Source organism: Tasmannia lanceolata, unplaced genomic scaffold (genome assembly GCF_043159265.1).
Source record: "Tasmannia lanceolata isolate RefF3 unplaced genomic scaffold, GAP_Taslan_0.1 ptg000008l, whole genome shotgun sequence".
Taxonomy (NCBI): domain Eukaryota; kingdom Viridiplantae; phylum Streptophyta; class Magnoliopsida; order Canellales; family Winteraceae; genus Tasmannia; species Tasmannia lanceolata.
In genome coordinates this window covers 23373647-23401073 of record NW_027518685.1, presented here as the reverse complement: position 1 = coordinate 23401073, position 27427 = coordinate 23373647, and the positions used below count along the sequence as shown (strand labels likewise).

Here is a 27427-nt window from a genome sequence, read left to right as displayed (position 1 = left end):
AAGTTACTATGGAAGGGGCTGCCTGGAAAAAGAAAAAAAAAATCCGAGGATGGTGAATGTGGAAGTGTGGTGGAATGTTAATGGTCTTAAGTAGAGGCTTTTCTAGGCATAAAACTAAGTAGCGCACAACCCCAATTGTAATCCCGAACCTATTATTGGGTTCAAAATGAAATGTAAATTTGAGCCCAATAATAGGTTTGGGCCTACAATAGGTTGTCACAATCTAAAACAAACAGGACATTAGCTCGTAGAGTAGTGGAATAAGAAGTTAAAAGGGAAGAGACAAGACCAAGCATTGAATCTGTCTGAACCACCTCTAGGAGAATAGCGAGAGATTTGCAGGGCGGAGAGAGAGAGAGAGAGAGTCACGCGTTTGGCTAAAGTTTTCTGGTGTCGGTCGCCTCATACAAGGGAACACGTTCAAACTGAGAAGCATCAACTCCATTCCTTCAATACCACGGTGCGGGCCCCACCAAATGGACGGTCTTTATTGAAGGACCCCAACACTAAAGTCGTTCTGTTGCGCGTGTGGCGGACATTACGACTACCAAGAGCGAGACCACCATTTTAAATTTCTCGCCTTTTCCTTCTCATCGAAGAAAAATCCTCTTACCGCTGCGATTTCCGTCCTTATTTTTTTCCGTTCAAAAATTCCCGTCGATAGGAGCATTTAATCAGCATGTGGTTGCAGATTCTATGTGGATTGGTGATTTTTCGATGTTTCCGTAGTTTTTTTTTCGACGATGATGAAGCGGTCCAAATCGAGAGCAGTGATTCCCACATAATCTTCCTCGTAGCAGACAGGTTCAAACCCTAACCCTAATTTCGAACCCTCCCCCTTTAGAAATGAAATTGTAAATGTACACACCCTTAAATTCTTACATCCTTACAATTCCAACCCTAATTTACAAAGCTTTCTTATTTCTACTCTCCAGGCTTGAGAAGCTCTATGGTGGGAAAGTCTATACTGGGCTTCGAATTCCCGATGCCGATACTGGTACTCGACAGACTATCGACATGGTTCTCGTTACCAAAGGGTAATTTTTTTTTCTTCTGAAATGGCTACTTGTCTTCTCGTAAGAAATTACAAGAATTGCCAAAGTTTTAGTGTTGTTTTGATCCACAAAGGGAAAGGATCATCCTATACTTCCTGTTAAACAACAACAGAAAATATTTCTGGAAGAAACAGTCTGCATACCTTCTATTATTATTATTATTATGGGGGGATTCTAAACTCACAGGCGCCCTTGCAGATTTGAGGTGAAAGGGTGCTCGCATTGGGTGAAAATTCAAAGAGTAATAATTGCACTCTAGCGTTTTTCACTAAAACCAATGGGAGTGAGTGCCCTTTCAGCTCAAATATGCAAGGGCGCCTGTGAGTTTAGCATCCCTCTTCTTATGATAACTACTTAAATATAGTCTACAACAACAAATAATTCAACGTACAAAAACAGTTACAAAACAAGAACACAGCTATTCAAGTAGTTATTTTGGAGGAAGTGGTTATAATGCAAATACCTACTTAGCACTAGCCAATCACGTGCAATGTCAAGGATGGCATCCAAACACCAAAGCAACAGGTTTGGATATAACTGATAAATTACTTCTCCGAATAGTCTAGACAATGAATCTTGCAATCATATCCCATGAGTTTTGCAAGCCATTTCTGTTGTTCAGGTATTGAAGCCTTCTGATCAATTAAGAAACCCAGACTTTGGTGATCAGTTTTGATCAAGAATTGTTTTCCATTTACCTATGGTATCCATTTGATATATCATGCAATATAGCTAGCATCTATTTGACATAAGTAGACAATGTTAATTTTCTCCCTGAAAGTGCCTTGCTTGTATAATCTATTGGTTTGTTTTCTTACAACAGAACTCCTCCTATCCCATTTCCACTAGCATCAGTCTCCACTATGAGTGGCTTTATAAAATCAGGTAGGGCCAAGACAGGGGCGGTAGTCATGGCTCTTTTAAGAGCAACAAAGGCTGATTTGGCTTCAGGCCCCCATTCAAACACATTCATCTTTAAAAGTGCAGTTTAGGGAGCACTAATTTTCCCATAGTTCTTTACAAATTTGCTATAATATCCTATCAAACCCGAAAATTCTCTTAATCCTCGAACTGATGTTGGTCGTGGCCACTCCACCATGTTTTTTATTTTTTCTGGATCAGCCCCAATTCCTTGTTCTGAAATTATATGCCTGAGATACTCCACCTCTCTTTGGCCAAACAAACACTTTGTTCTCTTCACATATAGTTGGTTAGTTCAGAGGAGTTGTAGAACTTCTTGAATATGCTCTATATTTTCCTCCCAATCCTGATTATAATTTAAAATATCATCAAAAACTACGAGAACAAATCTCCTGAGGTAGGGTCTCAAGATGTCATTCATTAAACTTTGGAAGGTGGCCCAAATTTTAATGATTTTAGAGGGTTGATACTAACCCCCTATAGATCGGAGGGTTAGGATCAACCTATAGAAATGATTTTTGGGGCACAAGCTATTTAGGCTGTGGCCCATCTAATGGACGGTTTGGATCATCCTATGGTGTGGGCCATACCGTACTCTTAATAAAGTGAGGAGTGCTCTCATCAAAGATTCAAAATGCAGTAGTGCTGATGACATTTCCCTTTTATCATTGAAAAAAGGATAATTAATTTTTTTTTCTATATTTTTTTTTTCCATTTTTCTTTTGGCAGGGAAGCCATGGTGATCGCAGTTAGGAATTTTTCCGGATTCGTTGATGTAGACACCGATGGTAGTTGGGTTTGTACTGGCGAAAAGAGACACAAGGGAGAAAGGCATCCGGATCCCGTAAGTGCATTTTTTCTGTTTATGTTTTTCTTGTTTAGCCTGTTCTTTTTTATAATTGGGTCATTATGGACATATGGAAACCTTGGCTTCTGTTATAACTGTTAGGCTCAAATTCATAATTTGAATGAAATTGACTATGAATTTTGCCTCTTAGTTGCCTGGTTTGCAATAAGTTTGCATCCACTTGTTATGTAGTTCAATGCTTCCCATTCAAATTAAGAAATAAGAAGCTTAAATTAGCTGATGCAGTTGCACCTTTGTCTCTCTCCACAAGACATTCTGGAAAAAAGAGAAGAGAATTGGAGATTTTTTCATTGTTTTTTATATTACGCAGGTTTACCGGGGTCATATCAAGGAATTTGATTAGATCACTCTTTCGTAGGAAGTCATCGGTCTAACGTTCAATATCTCAACCCCGTCATCTTCTACTCCTAATAGGATGCCTGGATTGCCTTTGTGGAAATAATAAGAGAAGGAAACATCTAGCTTTAAGCATTCATTTGGAGACCCTGCCTTCAAGACCTTAGAAGATGGCACCAAAGTCCATAACCTTGTGGAAGCCAATAAAACATCCGCTTCAACTGTTGTCTAATATGCATGTTCAAAAAGAAACTGAAAAACAAACCACTTTTCCGGTCTATTGTGGGACATTATCTCAAATGTCACTAAAACCTTCTGTCAACACTGTCTTTTTCTTTTTCTGGACCAATCATTAGGACTGGTCCTCCCTAAGGAGTTGGGATCTTGTGTCTTCCTGTCAATATTGCAAATTCACACTACCTTTTGTTTCTTCTGTACTTCAGGTGGTGGAAACTAAAAGACAAGTAGCGATTCTTGAATCATACTTGGAGCACAGGGGTGTAATTTTGCATGAAGGATATTTGACTGGTAGAGTTCTTCTCCCAAATCCAAATTGCAGGTGGGTGTCTAAATTATTCTAATGCTAGCGGAGATCATAATAAATTAATAATGTAGTAAATATAACTGATATGGTTGCTCATCATGTTTTGGTATCTGTGGTTGTGTTCATCAAAAAGGTCAAATGATGGTTAATTAGTGGCATTTTTGCGCCTAGTTTTTCCCTCGTGCTCCATCAAGCCAGTACTCAAATTATTTGTGACGCATGGATTTGTTGGAACACCATATGCCATAAATATTTATCCCTCATGATTTAGTAACTTGAATTTTTGTTCATCAGAATTTTTTTGCCAACTGACTTATCAGTTTGCAAAAAGATCAAGTTTTGGTCAATAATTACTGGCATTTTACTTGCTTAATTTTGCCTGTCATGCAATTTCCTCAATTGCAACGATATTCCAATTATTCTTGATACATGAATTTGATGAAACTTGACCATATCATGATGTGGCAACATGGATTTTTGTTCACCAGAGAATCTATTGCCTACTGAGCTATCATTTTTAGATGCGGTTTTCATCAATATTTGAGTTGTGAATGAAGTTCAAAATGCTATCTCTCCCAGTGATTTTAATTATGCCATTCTTATCTCGTCCCAAAAACTTTCATTCATTGAGCTCAAAATCTTAGAAATTCACCCATGCTGTTGAAACTTAAATTTGACTTAGTTATCCAATATGCCAAGTGACAACATACAAGCAAATGATTAGTTTATTTATTCTTCCATGACACTAAAGTCACTAACAGTCACCACCAGACTTTGGCTGAGTTGGCTTGGTTTTTAACTTGAGTACTGAGTACATATATAGTCACCATGTTGTCCAAAGATCGTTAATTTCTTCTTTGTCTTGGATGAGTTTTATGTCAATGAAAGACCAACGTATTTTCTTCAGTAGTTGTTAGGTGATTGTTGATTTTCTCTGCAAAGGTTAATGTTATATATTGTCATGTATTTACATGAACTTAAACTCTTTGTTTCTGTCCCATTCGTCTAGGACTATGCATTCAATAAATTTTCTTCCGGAGGTCATTTCCTTTGATAAATGGACTCAACTTAAGCCCGAACAAAAAGGTGGACTATCTAGTTGGATTAAGGATGCATTTCGTGCTGGAAAGAGTGAGAAAATGGATGGCATCTATCAAAAGCTTAATTTCATTCTCAGCACAGCACCAATGTGGGATAGGTTTGTTCCACTCGAAACTTAAATATACCTCTTTTTTTTCTTAATTTTTGAATATAACTCTGTTAAATTGTAAGTTTGATCTCTACTTTGGTTGAAACCTTTTATTCTGGTCATTTCATTTACAAAATTATATGGCCTTATGTTTCTAGGGCGTGGTTTTTTCTTCCATTGTAAAAAGAGAAGGATTTCATGGTAACATTACCAATTAGGATTTGTGCATCTTTTCTATGTTTTTATGGTTTCTTGTTTGGGCACGCTTGTGATTACTTTTCTTTTTCTTCAAAGGTTCTGAATCGAAAGGATACATACATGCAATTCTTCATTTTGATGAGATGGAGTCAGTTTCTATAAATATTTAAAGCTTATCTGTTGTAAACAATTGCACAATTTTGTCTTGGACTTTAACTGGAGAAATGAAATTAAAAGTTAATTTCTTGAGGGAAAGTATATGGGTAATTTCTGCCACCTCTATGGTAATAATTAGAACTTTAACTAGAATTTGCTCCCAAGTTGTTGCCTTGGTGTTCATCTTGTGGTAATTCCAAAAGAGAATCAGCCAGACACTGAAATGATACGAAGCAGCCATATCAGCAATACACCTATGAATCGAGTGATATAGATTCTCAATTTCTCATGGTCTCTGAAATCGTGTGATACAAAATGATTCGACCACATATTTGTGTTTACCTGTATTTTTTATTTTTAGCATATTTACTGCTAACTTAAAACCAAGGTTTAAAATTTCGATTTCGGACTTCCGGAAAATTGAAATTTCGACCGAAATTTCGAAATTTGGTAATTTGGTTCCAAATTCCGGACCCAAATTTCGAAATTTCTGCCGAAATTTTGTAACACTTTTTTTTTAATTATTAAGTAATGTCATTAAATCGAAATTTCGGGCCGAAATCCGAAATTTGGTAAATGGCGAAAAATTGAATTTCGGAAAAATTCGGATTTCGGTCGAAATTTAAAACCATGCTTAAAACTATGATTTAATATTTAATGTGATTTGTGAGATTCGACTGTGCTGGTGAGCATATCAGTTGCATGCATGGTTTAAAATTTCAGTTTCGGTACCGGTTTCGGACCTCTGAAATTTCGAAATTTCAATCGAAATTCCAAAATTTCGTAATAATTAAAAAATCTTATTTAATTCATTTTGAAATTTCGGCCGAAATTTTGTAACATTTCTTCTTTTTTTTTTAAATTGCATTTTCTCAAAATTTCAGACCGAAATTCTCGAAATTTCGCCAAATTTCAGTTTTGGTCCCCACCGAAGTCCGTAATTTCGGATTTCAGTCGAAGTTTAAAACCATGGTTGCATGTCTATTTCTTTATCTATCAATTTTTTTTGTTAATTGGGATTGAGCCTTTAGCTCATTGTTAATTGGGATTGAGCCTTTAGCTCATTGTTAATTGGGATTGAGCCTTTTGAAGGCCAACATGTTAAATAGAGATTTTTATTTTCTTGTTACTCAGCAAATTATGTAGCCAAATGGCCATAAATGAGTTTTTTAATCTTAACCACATAGTTGCAACCAACTCCTTTGGGGAATTTCCCCATCTTTTTATTTACAGTTTGCCAGTTGGTTGTACAACTCATTGTTTGTTGTAGAAACCAATGAAACGATTTCACCTAAAAGACAGTTTGAAATGACGAAAACAAGTGGCTGGCAAATACTATTTTCTATCTGATATTCAGTGAGTCATTGTTTGTTTCTTTTCCACCACTAAAACATGTGAAAATTTTGATACCTTACTTTATTTCCCTGTTTTAATTCTAATTGGATTTTATGATAAGAAAAAAAATATCTAATTGTACTTTTCAATTGCTGTGCAGGTTGGAGTTTAAAGGCAAGAGCATTCTTGGAGAATTTGTAGAATTTAAGGGAAATACAGAGGATATGCAGGCTTTGAGAAATGTAAAAAGATCAAAAGTTAGTCGTTTGATCATCCAAAAGTCGACTATGTTCAAATTAGGTAACTTCCAAATCATTCACTTGGACACATCCTGCTAAAGTAATGAACCAACTAGTATAATAATGTTTTGCATATACCAAATTCCATGACAACCCAGACTTAAAATATGGATGTTAACTCACAGAATTTAACACTAGAAGAATAATGAGGACCACCTCAAACTCCCAGTCCATTGAACATGGGACACTTCAAGTGAGAGAAATGAAGGTTAGGAGTAAGACCCATACATAAAACAATGCTCTTCAAAACCCACTTAGTAACATACCATTCCGAAAAAAAAAAACCACTTAGTTGCATAAACTATGGGACTAAGTCTGAGTGTCCCAGAAGCCTTAGATCTTTCTAAATTTCTTATGAAAATTCTTGTGAAACAACCAATTACTCCAAAAGCTTAAACTGTTGGAGAAGGGGTACACGTGTGGCCCCTCTTTCTTGGGGTTGGCCTACACGTGGCACATGTGGCCCCACTTTTGGGTTGACCATCGCATGTCGATTTTTTTGACATCGAGGAGGTTTGAAGTTTGAACTTAATACCTTTGCTCTGAAACCATGTGAAACAACCAATTACTCGAAAAGCTTAAGCTGTTGGAGTAGGCATAATTTATTCTTTTATACTTTAACAATTCTATCTTGGAATGTTTTCTTAGGGGGGGCCTAGGGAATGATCCATCTCGTATATGCTATTAACTATGGGAGTAAGTCTTACCCTCTTAGGGTCCTAGAGACTCTTGATCTTCCTAAAATCTTTATGAAGATTCCATTTTGGAATGGTTTCCCAGGGGCCCTAATAGGAAATCTATAGTCAAGAACTTTATTTTGTTCCGAAAACAAAGCTCAAATCGGTCCTTATCCCTGTTGACGTTTGGCTTGGGGTCTCTCAGTCATGAGGGACCCCTCCTCAGATCAGATTGGTTAGATTAATATAGGGGTGCAACTCGGTTGGATCGGGTTGAGGCCAACCCTAACCCAACTCGAGATAGCATTCCCTCAACCCTAACCTGATCTAACCCGAGCTTCTGTTTGAGGATAGTCAACCCTAACCAAACCCACCTCTAAATCTCTCAACCCTAACCCAACCCATCTAACCCAAAATCGTGTGGGGTTGAGTCGGGTTGGGTTCGGGTTCACCAAAAGCCAAACAGAAAAATACAAGAAAAAAACATAACCCAAAGAAAATCAAGATAAAAATAGAGGATGACCTCTTTATATTCTTTGGAGGCAATAACTAATCTGTTTTGGTTTTGCTGATTACCTGCATATTGCGATCTTTTGCATTTGTAACTAATCTTTTCAACTTGAATCCAGGTAGATCAAAAGTCCAAGTGTTGTATGCTCCTCGTGATTATCGAAGTGAAGGAGCATCTGTTTCCGAATGGAATGAAGCAACGGTGAGATCAAGCACTGAGGTTGTATTTCAGCCATTGAATTCGAAGAAAACCCGAAAGATCAAGCTTTCTTCTATTATATCAATGTCGCTGAGTGCCTGAGAAATATCCGCATCACCTATAACTGCTTTGGTGCTTTATTTCAAAAGGTAACTCTGTGAAATTGTTGATTGTCTGTTGCTTCAATATTTAAATCCTTGTATGCTTTACATGGTGAGAATTTGGGCTGTATATAAACAACATATGTAGAGGGCTGATTTATACACCCCTTGCTATGATGGATCAACCAGGTCCTTTTTTTAAAAAACTTTTTCCCCCGGATGTTACTATTTCATTGCTTTATAACAGCAGAAAAACTTGTCTAAAATAAAAAATGTGGCTTTTCTATTCAAATTAGGCAGTGTATATATCCTTTTCATCCCTGAAGAATATGTTTCGTTATGATGCATATTATTACAGGAACTTTAACTGTTTGGTTCTTGTATTTTTCTTTTCTTTTTGGGGCAGTGTTTAAGGGGCTGTTTGGATACAAGGATTTTAAAATACTGGATTTCCTCAAAATCTTGGATGGGGAGATGAGAGAAGGAGGAGCCATCCATCTTTTCCTGATTTCTCACCCCTCTTTCCGTCAAGTGAGAGAGTAGGAGATCGTCCAGTGTTTCCAGGTTTCAGAAATCTCAGGATGGGGGAGAGATTTCTAAAACCTGGATTTCTTACTTAAAATCCAAGAAAACCATTGATATCCAAGATTTTAAAGTAGGAAACCGTACGTCATCTTTCTGATTTCTCTCCCCCGCTACTTTCAAACTAAAACCTCCTGGATTCTAAAATCCACAAATGATTTTATGGGTTCCAACTTCCAAGCCAATTCTGTTATCTGATCGTTATTATTATGTACTGCTTTTGAAATATTACCAGTGAATGCCCACTCTTTTGCATCCCAACACCCAAAACCCTTCACCTTCTTCTGTCTTGATAGGTAGCACGACATGCTTCTTTCACCTCTTCGAACCAATCTGTCCAGTAGCAACATGACATTTACCTATTTTGCTTTTCAAGGCCTAACGGGTTATGCTCTCTACGGACAATCAAATTGACGGTCTGTGTTGGTAGATGTCCCATCATCATTTTCTATTTCTATGGATAAGGGTGGCTTTATTGATTTAAAGCAGCCATGCAGGTAAACGGAGGGGACAAGGTTTTCCCCTCCCCAGTTGAGGTACAGATATAACTATAGGGAATAACAAAACCCCTTTCACCTAAGCCTAGACGCCTGAGATACAATGAAATTACTCTCTACCACACGACTGCTGTCCACTCCGGCCTTCACTAGCTTGTCGGCCTTTTTGTTAGCAGACCTATAGGTATGCGAGAAACTCGGGCGAATGACATTATAGCAGTCCTGAATTTCCAAAATGATATTAGAGTTTCCAAGGGCCTGGAGCATCACCTATCGCACAAGAAATGATGTTGGAAGAATCTCCCTCCACTATTTAGGGTCCAATGTGATGGATAAAATAATACATAAGATCATGCAATAAAGCTCTTGCTTCCACCCCATTCGATTCGCATATTTCAGCCAGGCTGGAATATGAGAATATGGTATTGCTCTTTGAGTCACAGATGAGTCCTCCAATTCCTGAGTTTACCTTTAGCACTGCCATCTAAATCAAGATGGTTAAAGGGCGGTTTTGACTCTCTTTTCCCAAATTATAGCCGGCCAGTCCCTCAGAATGCCGGCCAGTCCCTCAAAGTTTTATTCTTTCAGCATTTGAATGTAAAGATCGCGATCTGGGGTGAATTTGTATCAACCTGTAATTTGGTATCGTTTGGCCATTTCATATTGCAGTTTATGCATATGAACTTCAACTAAAATAACCTTTTCAGATTGAAACCCAATCTTGTCATGTATATACTGTAAATCTCCTTTGATTAGTTGTTGCCTTAGCAGAATTTTGAGTCTTGTATCTTTTTTGGTATATCACGATCCTAGCTTCCACCCACCATCAATCACAAACATCACACAGCCCATCTCTGCCTCCTTGGATCCAAATAATTTTCTTCAATGGTGGATCCAGCTTTCCTATTCTTCTTAGTCAAGATCTTTGTTTTGTTGACGGATCTTCACCTTGTTGGCCTCCACTTTATATCTTCTATTTCATCTTCCTCAATACTTTTCCCTAATCCTGATTATCCATTTTGGGAACGCATTGATGAAACACTAAACTGAAATTAATTCCTCCCTCTGAACTCCATGCTCTCTCAGGTCCTCAGTCTCGACCCCTCATGCGGTTTCGACAGCTCTTGAAACTACCTTTTCTGTCCGGTTCCTCTGCTTTTATTTATCCAGCTTCCTCAACAATCACCAAACAATATGAAAAGGAGGACTTTCAATCATGGAATATCTTCAACATATCAAAAACTATAGTGGATGCTCTCCATTACTCAGGCTCACAGCCCCATCTCCGATTCAGATCTTTATATTTATGCACTCACTGTCTCGTACCCCTGACTATGAGGGTTTTACTACTGCTCTCTCTTTTCGCAACCCTCTCAATTTTAATGAGTTGAATTCTCTGTTTTTTTTGTCATGAGTTCAAGAAATTATTCAATCTACTGCCTTTGTGTGTTCAACAATCTCGAAATCACGGCCATAATCATGGACACAAGTAGAGAGGCTCCACTCACGGTGGCTCCACCCCACGACCAATCGGCAACCTAACAACCAACAAGGTCTACTTAGTCTTGCGCCCTCTGCACCCAAATGCAACAATCCTTCTTGTCAGATCTGTGGCTGCTGTGGACATGAAGCCCTACAGTGCAACAAACGTTTGACCAACCTTACCTAGGTGATGATTTGGCTTAGTCCTTTGTGGGACTCAACGTTTGTATCATTGACCAACAACGGTACTTGGGCATAGGTTCCACAAACCACATTCTCGTGCTGATGTCTTGTATTCTGGGATTATACAGGACCTTGACGGACTAATGTGCGCGATGCACACCCGGGTTGAAACCAAGGTATTTAGTGTTAAACTAAAGGGTATTTCGGTAAATTTCTTAAATGCAGTGGCATTTGATATATAAGCCACATGTTATGGTTACGGGTTGTGACATTTCCTGTGTGTTTTCTTGGCGAAGTAGTGTTTGTAACCTTAGAACCAAAATAGTGAAAAATCTTCCCCCATGGACGTTGGCATACTGCCGAACCATGTAAATCTTGTGTTTTTTTTGTATCCTTTTTTCAACGTTTGATGCAAATTGTGTTTGATCCTTACTCAAGAAGGTATTTCTCGGCTTTTCTACGAATAACCTCCGATCCTCAGACCTTGTGAAATCGTACAAACCATATGGGTAATTCATCAATTTATGTTGGCAATAGATCTGCATTACTGATCCCTCGCCCTGGTTATATTTGTATTCCAACTCCAACATCTACCATTCCGCTACTTAATGTATTATATGTGCCTTCTATTAAAAAAACTCTAATTTTTGGTAGCACAACTAACAGTTGATCTTGATTGCACATTCACTTACCTGCTCGCAGGCCTTTGTAATACAGGAACGAGTGTTGGGGATTGATTTGTACCTCTGCAACCACTATCTGCCACTAGCACTATAAGTGAGATCTGGCACATGCATCTTGGACAGCTGTCCAATAAGGTGTTGTGCAAGTTAATTTCCAATAATCTAGTTGATATTTTAGTTGTTTCTTTGGGCATGACGTGTTCGAGTTGCTTATTTGGAAAACATTGCAAACTCCCTTTCGCTTCCTTTGGCCCTACTCCTAATTTAAGCCGTGAATGTATATAAGTAGAGAAAACGGTTTCTACACACAAGTGTAGATAAGTTATCTACACACTAGCTTAAAATACAGTGGAGGGCATATTCTTTGGGTGATCCAAATCATTTATTTGATTGGCCCTCACATAGATAGGGTGTCCACAAAAAATCAGCTCCATAGGATCATCCCAACCCTATGATTTTTGAAGGTAAAATGGACGTGTATAAACCTTCATAAATCTGTCCATTATTTTGCCTCCACGGTTCGAAGGGTTAGGATGATCCTATGGAGCTGATTTTTTGTGGACACCCTGTCTATGTGAGGGCCAATCAGATGAATGGTTTGGATCACCCAAATAATGTGGGCCTCCATTGTATTTTAAGCTAGTGTGTAGATAACTTATCTACACTTGTATGTAGAAACCGTTCTCTCATCATTCCAACCCTACGATTTGTGGAGGTAAAAAGGGACGTGTATAAACCTTCACAAATCTGTCCATTAGTAGTGGGTGATTTCTTGAGTTTTTCCGTGGATATTTTTGTTGTTTTAGAAAAGTTATGTACCTATATTTTCTCTCAATTTAAAATCATAATTGAAATTCCCTACGCAACCGTATTAAATCAATACAACTTGCTGGTGATGGGAACTACTCTAGGCACACATCGAAATTATCCTCTCATAATGGTATTCCTAACTTTTTCTCACGTGCCCACGTTGTTAGAGCAAAATGGGCTCGCCAAACAAAGACATTGTCATATTGTGGAAACTGGGTTGGCTCTACTCGATCAATCTTGCCTGCCAGAATTGTTTGGTTAGGTGCTTTTCAAAGTCCAAACTGGCCTTCTACTTGGTCAATGGATACCCCTACCTCTACTCCTTGTGATCCTCTTTGGTACACCACGCTATACTTATCTATGCACCGTTAAATGTGCATGTTACCCTCTAATGATATCCTACAAACAAGAACCTGACTTGATTTTGAAGAATCGAACTCCTTGTGATCCTCTTTGGTAAACCACACTACTCATCTATGAACCTTTAAATGTGCATGTTAACATCTGATGATATCCTACAGACAAGTCAACTTGATCCCAAGACATTTTCATTTGACACCGGGGGCGATCGTAAAGGATATAGTTGCCTTGATCCTCACTCCACTTGAATTTGTCTTTTGCATTTGATGTTTCTCTTTTCCCTTTAGCATGATCATTGACACTGCTTCCACCAACATCATTTACCTTCATTGGGTTACCCCGTCCAGACCTATTACTAAGCACATGGTCCATGATCGAGCACGGATTGAAACCTGGCTCTGATACCAAATGTTAGATATCCAAACCAATATGCTAAAAGCTCCAGAGCTGATGTAATTTGTTAGGCTAGTCCCTTTAAAATTGTCAATACCAAGTGGGTCCCACCCAGTCCGATATCTAGGTGGACTGGAGAGGTTTGTTTCCTACTTCGGCCGGCACCCTTAGCAGTGGTTTAGTCGTTCCGTTAGGTCTGAGGGCCCTCACTATGCCAGGGTGTGGGCCGGAGGACCAGTGCTGAGTAGGAAACCAAAAAGCTTGGATCACACGGGACCGGAGTATGGAAAGGGAGGCATTGCCGACCGCTTTTAGAGAACAAATGTAACTAAAACCTCCGAAAGGAGTATTCCTTGCAGCAGTGAAGTGAGGGCCCTCGGATTAGGGACCGAACAAAATGACTAAACGAGAGGGTGCACGCGTCGGTAGGTAGGAAAACCTATCTCTTTCTTGAGCAGAATAGTGGCGTTGAGTTTCTCGACCCAGGGCAACATCTATAGCTGATGCATTGATTCGAGAGAGGAACTGAGGAAGGTGGTTGCGCTTCATACGGTCAAAGGGTATGTTTTGTTTATGATTAAAGTGACGTTTATGACCTCCCTATGAATTAGTTCCAAGAAAGCAGTCGTTCACTTCTAGTTGTAACGTTGCTTTGAGTTTTGTTTGTTATCATTGTGATTTGGTTAGATATCATTATGAGAGAAGTTGATCGTTGAAATGATAATTGATACGATAGAAGTACAAGCTATCAATTCTTTTTCTAGATCGGAATCTTTAAAAGAAGGCTATGGCCTTATAGGGATGCTTGTCCCTATTTTTACTCCTAGATCGGAGATCAAAGTAGGGGTACTCGTGATTGTGTGGATGGATCTTATACGAATCGTATGATGAAGTACCACATGAGTGGATATATAGAAATCCAAATCTGCCTATACAACCCAGTCCCATATCACTTAGAACCATAACTCTTCCACAACCAATTCGTTCATTTCTTCAACCTCATAATCTCCTTTAGAAGTATCATCAAGGCCCTCTCACCCATCACTTCCCCTTCCCACTGATCCATCTCTGTTTCCAATCACTATTACCTCCATCCACGACTTCCTTCCCAACTATCCCACCTCTAGCAAATATCTATACAATGATCACTCGCTTACCATGGAATCCAAAGCCTATTTTCCATTAAACATCCCATTTCCCAATATTTTCAGCTCTCCATGGATACCCCACCTGACCCCACATGCTTTTACCCAATGCTTCCAAGTAGGGGTGGACATGGTTCGGTTCGGTTCGGTTTTGGGCTAAACCAAGAACCGAACCATATATAATCGGTTCCCTGAAATTGGAATGCTTCGAAGTCAGATCCTTGCGTTGACCCTTTCCTGAACCAGAACCGGGGAGGGGGCGGGAGGGGAGTGTCGGTATTGGAAATGTCCCTACCAGAACTAAACCATATATGTGTGGAACCGAATCAAACCAGAACCATATATGATCGGTTCGGTTCTGGGTTTACCCAACCTTCACCAATGGCCTTGTTTATATATGAATTACAAGCACTAACAGTAACAGTAACTGGCACAAATTTGGGCAATGCAAAACTTATATGAAGTATGAAGAAGTATAAACAGGTGGGATAATCATGCACAAATTTTGGCAATGCATAATTCCTCAACCTGCATATAAAAGTCAAGTTCCACAAGAACCTATCTTTAAGGGAAATAATCAAGCACAAATTTGGGATAGAGGGTCGGTTCTTGGTTCGGTTTTCGGTTCCGGGATCCCAAACCTAGAACCGAACCGAATTTGCACCGGTTCCCTGATTTCTGAACCGGAACCGAACCATATAGAAATGGAACTAAACCGAATTGAACCAAATGTGCCGGTTCGGATTCAAACCGGAACCATGCCCACCCCTACTTCCAAGCTTGCTCATCAACCACACGAGACTGACTTTGAGGAATCTTTCAATCTGATTGACAAAGCACCAACTATTTTTGACATCTTGTTCGCTGCTCACATACATATCCTCTTTGTCAACTCGACTTTAAGGATGTCTTTCTACATGATCATCTTCATGAAGAAGTCTACATGCACCAACCTCCCGGTGTTTTAGATGCCACATAGCCCACTCATGTTTGTAGATTACATAAGGCTAATCTACAGCTTAAAGCAAGCACCAAGGTGATTTCCATTTTCTTACGTCCCCATAAAAAAAATACATGGTCCATTTTGTAACATATGATTGTGTAAAGAGTAAAATAAAGAGGAGTCCCATTATCAAAATTTTCATTTATTCCTTTCTTTTTTACATTTGGATGTAATTAAAGAAGGGTCTGGATCTTGTTGTGACGTCCACTTCCAAATGCTTGACTTCCTAAAGGATTTTCGTCTTTTGCTAACCACACCTTCTTTATTATTATGGTGCCTAATTTTCCTTAGTTGAAAGTTGAAACATCTCATATGACATCTTCATGTCAACCACTCTACACATAAAAACAACTCAAACATATAGGCATAATATTTGGATGACGTGTACACTTCGAACACCATTGATCTTGACTCGTAATTAATGGACGGCCTACTATACTTTCAGCTGGATCCCGCTTGTGAAATCCACCATTAATTTGTTCAACTTCTTGTTGCTGATTCGCTGTTGGAATATCCTCGAATCCTCGCAGCTGAAAATGTAAATGCAAGGGAGTTTCAATTCAGATTTTATTTAACGTATGGTGTAAGCCCGGCTGGTCCAGTATTTTTCGAAAAGTACAGTATGGCTTCCAACGTAGGATAATCCAAACCGTCCATCTGATGGGCTCCGATCTATAGAGGATCTGCATATTGTAGAAACCTCTATGCTCTGTATGGTTGCTTGTGGATGGGTGGGGGATTAGGAGAAGAAGTCAACGGGAGATCAAAAGGAGATAAAAAGAAGATAAGTCAACAAGGAGATTAGTGGTGGATATAGGAAAGGTTCTTTGGTTGCTTGAAGATTTATCCCAGATCTTCCAAACGTCTTCTCAACTCTATCTCCCCAAGATTTTCTCTTAAAATTTCTTCGTTTTCGTAAAATTTGGCGAGAAGATTTAGAGGGGGCCACGTCACCCCAACCGGCTTCCAACAACCCCGGTAGTCAAAGTCTCAGAAATTGCTAAAATGACAACCAAACAACCTTCGGCAAATTAGGAGAAGATCATTCCCCCATATTTTTCTCAAAAATAAGCAACCAAACAGAGCACTATAGATCAAAGGGTTGGGATCATCCTATTGAAATGATTTTTGGGGCACAGGCGCACAACCTATTTACTTTGTGGCCCATCAACTAGACGGCTTGGAACATCTTACGGTGTAAGTCGTACGACACTTTTTGAAAAATACTGGACTACAGGGGCTTACACCAAATAAAACAAATCATTTTTAATTTTATTTTTGTGAGAGAAAGGTAAAAATTGTAGTGTGAATTTACCTTTGAGGGTAGGGGGTGGCGGAGACCAACATCTGGGCAAGCTTAACTGAGTCTTCGGGGCGATTGATGAGATGATTGAAGCAAAGATAACGTCCGTAGGTTGATGGATCTTCGAAAACACAGATGTGGGCGTCGACCAAGAACTTGACGTCCACCGTCACCAAAACTCCGCCCTCGTACATCTCAGCCGCTCCTTTTAGGTATGGATTGGCGATCGAGAGATCCGGACCCGTCAAAAGACCAGCGTTGATTGACACCATATTCAAGCCTCTGTCCATCGCCATCGCCCATGCCGTTTTCTCAGCCACCGTCTTTGAGAGTGCATGCCACAGCTGTGAGTGGGTGGTGGCATTTCCAAATATCAAGGACAGAAGATATGTAAAAACCGTGTTTAATGGGGGTATTTTCGTACATTTACTCATGAAAGGAAAATGGGTGTTGGTCAATACTAAGGTTGCAGCTTGGGTCCAGATGAAAAGGAAATGGGTGTTAGTCAATACTAGGGTTGCAACTTGCAATGACCCGACTTGAAAATAACATGGATTGGGTTTAGAAATCATGGGTCTTGGGTCGGGTCGGATTTCAAATTGAAAAATCTGAAACCTGACCCTACTCTTATAGGTGTGCTATGATTTTCTTAAGTATCTCGTAAGTAACCTGTCGAATTATTTTCAGGTAAATTGATATAAATGCTTTTTTATTGAGGTGATCAGGTTTACAATTTGAAAAAAGTAATTTCCTTCTTAGATTCATGCGCTTCACAACTTAAACATAGAGATTTTTGGTGTGAAGATTTACTGTTCTCTACCATTTTTGAAATTAATAACTATAGTAAGCAATGCATTAAAAACCCGACCCGACATGAGAAACTATCTTAGGTAGGATCGGGTTTATGAATCTTGGGTTTTCCCATAAAGACTTAACCGAACCTGAGATAATTTCTTGGGTCGGGTAAGGTTATGGAAAACACGACCCGAGTTGCAACCCTAGTCAATACCTTGAAATTTCTGCAGAAATTGGTGTCGCTCCAATTTTTCTCGTCCAAATCGGCCGTTGTGGTATTCCTGTTTTCTCTCCAAATGGCTGCCGTCACCGAGGAAGTGAAAACCACCTTTGCCATGGTTTCTGTTTGAGCGCAAGCTTCTAGCACGTTATGAGCAGCTCTAACCTCTACTTCTGTCATAGATTCCTGTTAGAAAAAGAAAGAAAGAAAAAAAAATGATTTATCCCGGGAAAAAGAGTTCACCATGCTCATGGTGCGCACTAGGCACCTTCATATAATTGTTACAGATCAGCCAAGAGAAAACAAAATTACAAAATGCATCAATCTGAATGCCAACTTTGGCTTACACCAAATACGAATCTCTCTAAATACAAAGTTTTTTATTTGTAGGTCCCATAGTTTGTTACAGGGAAGAGGGAGGACAATCCTAACCGTTGGATTAGAGGACTTGAATATTGACAATTGTTCAAAATTAAGGATTAGTTGTTCACTCATAAGCCACCAAACAAATGGTTAGGATTGTTTAATCGGGATATGTTTCAGATATGAGATCTAGAGATTTTATGTAGGGTGTGAGCGTGAAGTCCAGTATTTTTCAAAAAAAAAAAAAAAAAAAAACTGTGGGGCCCACTTCGTAGTATGATTCAAACTGTTTAGATAGGAAGTACACTGTAAATCATATACATATGATGATCCTAACCCTCTGATCTTTTGTTAGGGTTATGTTTCGATCGGTTTGTGGATCATCTTAGGAAGTGGGTCTCATAGTAATTTTTGAAAAATACTGGACTTCGCGCGCACACATCATGTAAAATCATTCACACCTATACAGGGAAGATATTCTTAGGTCATGTGCGTGGGGTCTGATGAAGCTTCTCATGAACTTTTCCACTCTCAACCAAGATCTGAATAGGATTTAAGTAAGACATAAAAATAGGGAAATGATATATCCGCCGGGGAACACCCATGTCAGTGTATCAATGACCAAAGAGGGGCTGCTGTACTTATGTCAGAAGAATTCAATGCCCTTGATTGGCAGAAACACTGACGGGGGTGTTCCTGATGATCAAAAGGGGCGGATACATCACTTCCCTAAAATTATTCTATAATAACAACATTATTAACTAAAATTGATTAAAAAATAAAATGGAATTTCAACAGAAGTGATGATGCTCACATCGTAGTTTAATTGGTCTTGTGGAGGCTCAAACGTGTAGAACAAACCAGAGCAACCCTTTATGGCATCCATAATACTCTGATAATCAAATGGATCAGAGCGGAAAATTCTCAGGTTCTTGTTTTCATACCCCTTGAAGGGTTGCAAATCCTCTGCACAAACCACGTAATGATGTTGGAAAATCAGCCCATGATAGAAAAATTAGGAAAAAAATTACCACAAGAATAAGTAGAAGAAACTTTCTAATACAATATTTTGTTGGGTTACATGGCAAGGTTTTATGTCCTCCTCTAGTAACTTTTTCTTTCTTATTAATAAAATTTAAGGTGCCTCTCCAAGGTTCCTACAAAAATTCCGGGTTAAAAAAAAAATTCTAATACCAAAACTCAGACAGACTCGACTTAAATCTTCTCGAGTTCTTTTCAATTCTCTTGTGACTCGGTCCGGCAAATATTCCTGGCAGTAATTAGTTTTCAGCTGCTTTTATTACTTTCTAGGAGCCCTCACGTGTGGCTCCTCTTTTTTAGGGTTTGCCATTACATGTGGAATTTTAATATCAAGGAGTTTTGATCCCGAGGCAAATTGCTTTGATACCATGTGAAACAACCAATTACTCCAACAGGTTTTACCATTTAGCTTCGGATTGAGGACCATCAGTATAATTTTTACCTGCGGATTTTTGTACTTTTATGGGCGGGTTTGTGGCGAGGAAGAAAAGATTGAAAAACAGAAGATAATAACTAACCATGGTTTTGGATCACGGCGTGGATGGTGTATCCTCTCTCTAGGAGCCTCTCCACGAGGTTAATGCCTAGGTGACTCGACGCGTCCATCACACATACGGTCTGTGCATGGGGAGAAGCCATGAGAGAGAGAGAGAGAGAGTTTTTCTATTTACAAGGGGGTTAAGAGGGTGTGTTTGTATTTAAAAGGAGGGAGAGAGGGTAGAGGGAGCTAGCATTCAAAGAGAGTGTGGAAAGTAGTTGTGAGAGAGTTAGATGTAGAGAGTGAAAGAGAATTGAGAATTGGTGGGGAGAGTTGATGTGTTAGCTATACTGTTCCACACGATACTAGAGGTTGGTACGTGGCCCTATTTTCAACTACTCAGTTTATAAGGGCAAAGACCTCCATTTTCTACCAAAAACAAAGAGAGTTTGGGGTCCATACAGCTACTCAGTTAACTTAATGAAGACGAGTATTGTCTAAGAGGCAGTGGGACCCAATGTCTCAATGCAACTCTGTGCTAAGTTTTTAATAATAACAAGGGATTTGCTAGGCAATTTTGGGGAAAGCCATTTTGAGGCTGGCTTTTGCACGTGAGAAGTCCCACGCAGTTTGACTTGTTGGCAGATTTTGTCTTATTCGTTTATTCAACTGAGGTGGCTGTTCTATCATGCAAAAAGCCAGCCGCGAAATGGCTCTCCTCGAAATTGTCTAGCAAATCCCAAACAAAAAATAGGGATTTGGTAGGCAATTTCATAGGAAGGCATTTTCCTACTACCTTTTGCAGGAGAGAACGATAACATCAGATGAATTAAATGAATAAAACAAAATCTGTTAAAAAGCAGTCTGCAAAATTGCCTATAAAAAATACCTAATAATATAGCTGCCTCCACCTTTCTTAGTGTGAAATGGAGGCCAGTTGTAAATGCCCGCTGATGGATAGATTGTGGGCCCAAATGTGAATTGGTCAAAGTTGCACTTATTAGATGATTTTAATCATAATTTTACCGGTTCAATGGGGATTTTTTGGAGCTAGGGAAAAAGAAATTATGGAAAAGATATTTTTTTTAGAAAATGAAATTACAGGATCTAGTGGGTTTGCCGTTTAATTTCCTTGAAAAATAAGTTTTGGGTTTTGGAAAAAATTCCCAAGAAAAATGAGCTTAACGAACACTTGTGCTTATACTCCAACGTTGCTGCATATAATACGGTTGCGTCTTAGGTAGACCTTGGTTAGTTTGAGATTGTGACAACCGATGGTGAGTCCTCGAACCGATTACGTTCGAGGACTCACCATCGGTTGTCACAATCTCAAACGAACAGGACCTTAAGATTATGACAACCGATTGTGAGTACAAACCCGATTATTAGACTCAAATTTAAGTGCCAGTTTGTTTAGATTATGACAATCGTTTGTGGAATCCCTAATTGATTATTGGACTCAAATTTAGGGCAATTTTGGGTCCAATAATTAGTTGGGGAGTCCACAAACAGCTGTCGTAATCTAAAACAAACATGTACTTAAAATTTGAGCCTAATAATCGGGTCTGCACTCACAATCGGTTGTCATAATCTTAAGGCCCTGTTCATTTCAGATTATGACAACCGATGCTGAGTCCTCAAACTGATTATTGGACTCAAAATTATTGCAATTTGAGTCCAATAATTGATTAGCCACATACAATCGGTAGTCCTAATCTCAAACGAGCAGGGCCTTGATCCAACAATAGCTGTCTTCTTAAAAGGCTTTCGTAGGATCAAATATCAAGTGTACCAATTGTTTCTTTCTCCCAATATGCTGAGCGGATACATGTAATTTCATACCAAACACTTGAAAATTTATTTTCAATGGTCAAAAAAATTTCCATATATCCGATCAATAGTTTGGTAAATCTCTTTAAGATTGAATCATGAGTGCAACCCCACATTTAAAATAAAACCAAGGCATGTGCTCTGTGCGAAAATCAACAGGCCACAATATTTATATTGGTAGCAGAACCAGTACCTCACTTTAGGGTTTTATTGTAAGAGAACTATTTCTGATATTTTAAAAATTGTAAGAGAACCAATGCCCTGCATGTGGGCTCTTGTCCAGGTCCTAGGGTCTTCTTCCAGTGTCTTGTAGCTCCTGCTAGAACTTACTCATGACTTTTAGTATTTTTCAGAGTTATTAACTGGTAAGATGCGTTGGCACATTTTTCTTTGGACAGGCAAAGGTAGATAGGACAAAATATCATGTGTCGTTACTAACTTTTAAGGGCATGTTTGGCAGCCATGAAAAAATATTCCATGGAGGAGCCCCTAGAAAACAGGAAGAAAAACCCAATTTAAAGTAACCCCTAGGGCTCGGAGAGGATTCCTCATGCTTTGTATATTCTCTCCACTCATGCATTATCAGTTCTCAACTCTCCCTTCTCAGCTTGTCTATTGCAAATGGGCTCACTGAGCCCAACACTAGCGTGTTTAGGTTAAGGGTTGGCCCAGCTAAGTCCAACACATTTGTTCCGCTACACTTCATACTGTTCAAAGCAATCCCACTTGTTAGAACAGAAAATAACTCACATGTGTCCCTTCTTTAGGGCTAACATTTTTTTTTAGTAAACAATTATTTTAATAAAACTTTCTAGGGTTTTACTGGAAAAGTCTTAGCTAAAAAATTACTTAAGAATAAGAAATATTAATATTTGGGAAATTCATTTTTGAATGATTTTTTTCCTTTCTATTTTCCCTTTTGAATGATAGAGAATATTAATAATGAAGAGAAACATGGGAAATACCCGCAAAAAGAAATTGAGGGGACTTGACCAAGCCTCTGAATATCCTGGCATTTCTTTCCTTCGACAGCATCCATATGGTAGAGAGTAGTATCACCTTCCAAAGTCATGTGCCTCTGCTTCGCCAAGGCACATTGGACTAGCTTTCCGATAGCACTAAAAGCTTGGGATAGAGAACCCATGACTAAGGGTGTCAAAGGACCCAGCCGGTTCGATGGATCATCCGAATCCGAACTTAAATGGATAGGATCCATGGACACATTTCGGGACCTATCGTAGGATCCGAAATGATTACCAATCGGATCCATACAACCAACGTACAAAAGTCACCCTCGTAACTACCGGTCACGTTTGCATTCACCCTCTTTTGAGAATTTTAACTTTATAAATTGTAAGTAGGACCTAATAGGACACACCGATGGACGGTCCGATCTGAAATGGATTGTGACCGAGACTTAGGGAGTAGGATCCAAAGAACGCTCCGAATCCGATCCTACCGGTAAGAAATTTGAATGGATTGTGACTAAGACACAAGTGGATCTGATCTGAAGTGGATCCATTGACACTTCTACCACGACATATCAAATCGATCTGCAAAGAATATGACTCCACACGAATCTGGCCATCTTACAATGAATGAATATGTGGTCAAGTGACGCACCTGCCACCACTCATAATGCATAATGGTTGATGATCCATATATTTCTATTGTGCAGGTGGTCCACTGTAAGGATTTTATCTAGGATTGTCGTCTAAGCAAATGAGCAAACTCTAGGGGGAGCTAGGGTGTTTCAGAAGATACAGAATCGGATGCAATCATATCATAGAACATATATGTAGAAGGATTTGATGCTTAAACTTACTAAAGAGCATTGGATCCAAAGCCTTTTGCCTTTTCCAGATTTCTTTACATAACCTGGCGCTAATCGGTGTAAGATCCTTGCTACTCTCTCCCACTCCCTTACAAAAAGATTTCTTCAGTGATTTTTTTTCTTGATGTTCTATTATGGTTGCTAAACATTCAACTAGTAATTTAAGCATTTCAATGACCAGCACTAGAGGAATGCTAGATTCACAGGCGCCCTTGCAAAATAAGGGGCAAAGAGCACTCCCATTGCTCAAATATCATTAAAGATGGCACAGAAAATTACAATCATAACTATCTTTAATGGTTTTTGACCAATAGAGCACCCTTTGCCCCTTATTTTGCCAGGGCACCTGTGAATCTCGTATTCCTCTCAGCACTATAGCTTGAAAATCAGTTGGATCTTATAATCATAAACATTCAATTGCCAACCCTATAACGGTCTAGGAATTGAGGAACAATTGAAGTTCAAATGCTCCGATCAAATGGATATATTATGACAGAATGATTTTAAAGTTATGTCATCTAAATGGTGGCCCCCTCAAAGATGAAGGGTCTAAAATAACTCATGCTAGGCGTAAATCTCAAATCAAAGAATAGATATTGTGTAAATAGAAAACAAAGAATACGGAAGAAGGGAAATTGGGTTCACAAGAAAAAGGTTTTAGATTAAAGAAGGTGCACAAGAAAAAGTTATAGATTGAAGAAGCTCAAGTACATATGAAAATGGGAAGGGAGGTGGGCGGGTGAGATCGGATGGGCGCAAAAGGGAGGTGGACTGGGAGTGCTTTCTTTGCCACTATCACAACTTTGGCTGGCGGGGTAAGTGTAGAAGATGCCCTCATGCTAGACTCAACCCCCCTCCCCCCTCGCCGCGGGGTGGGGTGGAGAGATCTTCAGGGAGGCCTAATAATGGTAATAGATCAGGAGCATGGTTTTGCATCTTGTCAATACCTTAACTTTAGATGGAGGGATGATTGCCGCTGGTGTCATAAGACCAGAATCCCCTCAAAATGGATCTCTCGTACTAGCTTATCATCTAAAGCTGATCCCATCTATGGGGATGTTGACCTTGGGCTGGATTCGGGTAATGTCTATCGCCACAAAAATTCAGGGAATCAAACTTTATCTATCTCAGGCAAAGAAGTGGATGTTCGATTGAGCTCCCTTAGAACCTGCTTAATAGGGGAAAAAAGAGACCACAATGAATCTCTACAGGAGATCTGGGAATGGGCAAAGAAGATCTGGGGAATTCCTTCTTTACATTGTCCATCCCTGCTGGCGAATAAGGATGTTCTTTTCATGTTTGAATCAGAATCTCAGATCCTCCCTATAGGTTCTTTGGCGTTGGTAACCATTTGCTCTCCCTCTCACCATGGACAAAGGATTTTATTCAAGGAGAAGAAGCTCTTTGGGTTCACTTTTTTTGGCATCCCACTGCACGCCTGGGCTGTATCAACGGTGGAGGCGCTTGGGAGCCTTTTTGGTAAGGTTGTGGAAACTAAGATGGAAGGTTCCCATCAGAATTGTATGAGCTACGTTTCGACTAAAATTTTAGCCTCCCGTTAGATGTTCCCTACCTCTGGTGTTAAGCTCAAGCTTTTAGATCAAACCTACACCATTGGGGTTGAGCTCTCGAAGAATAACCTTTCTTCGCCGACGGAAAGTGCTCCGGTGGTTGTCAGGTCTTCCCCTTCTGATCCGGTGGGCTTCATTTGATTAGTGAATGAGGCTTCCTTTGTTGGCAAGCCGTTGAACCCCGTAGAGTTTTCAAATTTTAAATCTTCATATGAAAAAGCTTCCGTGCGGGGCTCTGACTTGGACGGGGCCCAGGATTCGTATTTGAAGTTCAAAACTCATAATCAGCTGTCTAATCGAAGTGGAGTCTCGGCCAGCCTTCAGGGGGCGTCAAGGACAAGCCTCCAAAAGGTTTCGAAAGTCAAATCCAAAAGCACAGGGGGCGTCAAGGACAAGCCTCCAAAAGGTTTCGAAAGTCAAATCCAAAAGCATATAAATTGCTGGGGAACCTTTTGAGTAGCTTTTTGGGCCAAAATCTCAACCCACGGACTTCTTCTTCAAAGTTTGGCCTGTTCCGGACGTGTCAATTTATGCAGCATCTGTTGGGTCGTCAGGCTTGGAGAAAAGCCCTCTATCCCCTTTAGTGTAGTCTTCCTGGGTCAAAAATAAATCATAGGTATAGGGCTCCAAATCGGGTTTTTGGGAAGAGGGTTAGAGGTAAGGAATAAGTACTACCTCGGGTTTTGCTACAATTGGCTTTTTCACTGCCGTATTGATTGCTGGCGGTGGCTTCTCTCTTAAATTCATGATTAAGATTTTTGGCATGTATCTTGCTCGGTACGTCTTCCTTCCTTTATAAGGAATTGGTAAATGGAAAGCATAAGGTAGCCTACTGTTTTTAGGTGAATACGGTTTCAGGTCGGAAGAGTTGTTTCAATGGATCCTAATACTCCGGAATCTTACTTTATTAGATGAAGAAGGGTGGAATCGGTAGATTACTCTCTTTGGATTCACACTTCGGATGAGGTAAGAGCGCTTGCGTATAATGAGATTAGATCATCCATTGAAGACCCTACCCCAAGCGAGCTTGCAAGACGGGAGTTTAAGAGGCAATGGAAGCAACTTAAAGAGGATGCTCAACAAAATGTGAAGGAGTTATTTTCTTTGACTGGCACTCGAAATATCAAGAACATATGTGTACCGGTTTATAAGCTTCAGTTTTTCAAGGACAAGCTGAACTTCGAAGATAGTATGCGTCGGTTTTGGTGGGAGGCGGACCAAATTCTCTGTATCAGAAAGCTGGAGGAACTAATTGCTACTTTGGAGGGTCCAATGGAGGAAGTCAATATACCACAATTTGCGAACGTGTTTTCCTCTAAGGATAAGAGGTTGCAGAATTGTGTTGATTTCCTCCTTGGCAAATTAAGGAACTACTCCCTGTTTTGATTGACTGGTGCATGGAAGATTTTGGTTTTTTTGGGGGAATCCTAGGTTTGGATTCCTAACAGAATGGGACTTTTGTTGGTTTTTTGGATTTTGGATTCTGGGATTAATTAGTAGTAATTACGTAGTAATGTTTTAGATTCTCAATAGTTTTTAACACTGTATTGTAAATGGGTGGGTGAAATAGTGGGAGGAACTAGCCCCTATAAAGTCAAACTTCAGGGTACTCCTTTTTCGCTTAAGGAGTCCTGCTTGCTCAAAATCCAAAGGATGGAGGAGGTGATGGCTTTGAAATATTGGGGTCGGACGTAAGGAGGATCAACGGCGATATAGGTCTCAAGAATGATAATGGATGCTAAGGGAAGCAGCGGCAAAACGGTATAAAATCTTGGGTGTGATTGGGGAAAATCTTTGTTGGATAATCTGTAGGGTAATATCTGCAGGGTTGGATAATCTTTGTTGGAATGAATAGGAAGTAAAGGTCTATATGGTTCTTTAGTTTGTGGTTCAGGGTTCATCCTGAGTAGCTTTAATTGATACTTTGTAATGACAGTTGGGACTCCTGGTTCCCAATGCAAATTTCATAGTATCAATGAAAATATGTCATCTTTCCGAGAAAAAAAATAACCCATGCTGATTCTCATATGCTCCTTATCGTAAAGGCTCCTCGTATCATCATTCCTCTTTCTATTATGATAGTAAGTCAATCTATATTTATTGTTGGAAACTGCCATGTTTGTACAAGATCTCAGCCATACGATCTCAGCTTTGGTATCTAATCAAACATTTGCAGGCAGGCAATTGACCAATGATGTTGTTCGGATATGTTCACAATATATGCCCCACCAGCTAAAAGGATCCAGATATGAGTACTTTGATCATTACCATGAGACAGGGATATTTTGTTAATTTTATATGATAGAAGGGTATTAATTTATGGGATAGGGATACTTTGGTTGCCGAATATGATATTTGTGATCAATTTTGTGGTAATGGACGCCTTGAGAATTTATTTTTTTAAAATGAAATGAAAGTCCTAAATATTAATATGAAATGGATAATACAATGGGCCACATTGATTCT

General features: G+C 39.4%; 2 protein-coding genes across 5 annotated transcripts; one reads left to right on the top strand and one right to left on the bottom strand.

The window, feature by feature from the left end:
• The first annotated feature begins 336 nt into the window (after positions 1–336).
• Positions 337–12059, top strand: LOC143884867 (plasma protein). 4 transcript variants are annotated; one of them, XM_077388699.1, is made up of 8 exons: positions 341–804; positions 936–1037; positions 2706–2820; positions 3624–3739; positions 4734–4922; positions 6763–6902; positions 8208–8436; positions 11850–12059. In XM_077388699.1, exons 1-7 carry the CDS (start codon positions 680–682, stop codon positions 8387–8389), a joined length of 969 nt encoding a protein of 322 aa, XP_077244814.1. In that variant the 5' UTR covers positions 341–679; the 3' UTR covers positions 8390–8436; positions 11850–12059. The 4 variants fall into 4 exon arrangements, with proteins under 4 accessions (XP_077244815.1, XP_077244814.1, XP_077244813.1 ...); XM_077388698.1 differs by having other exon boundaries at positions 11835–12059; XM_077388700.1 differs by lacking the exon at positions 11850–12059 and having other exon boundaries at positions 337–804; positions 8212–8680.
• Positions 12060–15620: 3561 nt separating this feature from the next.
• LOC143884868 (cinnamoyl-CoA reductase-like SNL6) lies at positions 15621–19980 on the bottom strand. Its single transcript, XM_077388701.1, has 5 exons — positions 19767–19980; positions 19022–19173; positions 17839–18030; positions 16842–17173; positions 15621–16056 (listed from the first exon to the last, which is right to left on the bottom strand). Exons 1-5 carry the CDS (start codon positions 19885–19887, stop codon positions 15960–15962), a joined length of 894 nt encoding a protein of 297 aa, XP_077244816.1. The 5' UTR covers positions 19888–19980; the 3' UTR covers positions 15621–15959.
• Positions 19981–27427: the final 7447 nt, after the last annotated feature.

Excerpts from the sequence above, each read along its gene's own strand:
- LOC143884867 (XM_077388699.1), top strand. The coding sequence starts at position 680 with ATGTGGTTGCAGATTCTATGTGGATTGGTGATTTTTCGATGTTTCCGT. Across the intron at positions 805-935 it reads ATCTTCCTCGTAGCAGACAG|GCTTGAGAAGCTCTATGGTG; the intron begins GTTCAAACCCTA and ends TCTACTCTCCAG. Across the intron at positions 4,923-6,762 it reads ACAGCACCAATGTGGGATAG|GTTGGAGTTTAAAGGCAAGA; the intron begins GTTTGTTCCACT and ends ATTGCTGTGCAG.
- LOC143884868 (XM_077388701.1), bottom strand. The coding sequence starts at position 19,887 with ATGGCTTCTCCCCATGCACAGACCGTATGTGTGATGGACGCGTCGAGT. Across the intron at positions 19,174-19,766 it reads CGCCGTGATCCAAAACCATG|AGGATTTGCAACCCTTCAAG; the intron begins GTTAGTTATTAT and ends TGGTTTGTGCAG. Across the intron at positions 18,031-19,021 it reads AAGACCAATTAAACTACGAT|GAATCTATGACAGAAGTAGA; the intron begins GTGAGCATCATC and ends TTTTTCTAACAG.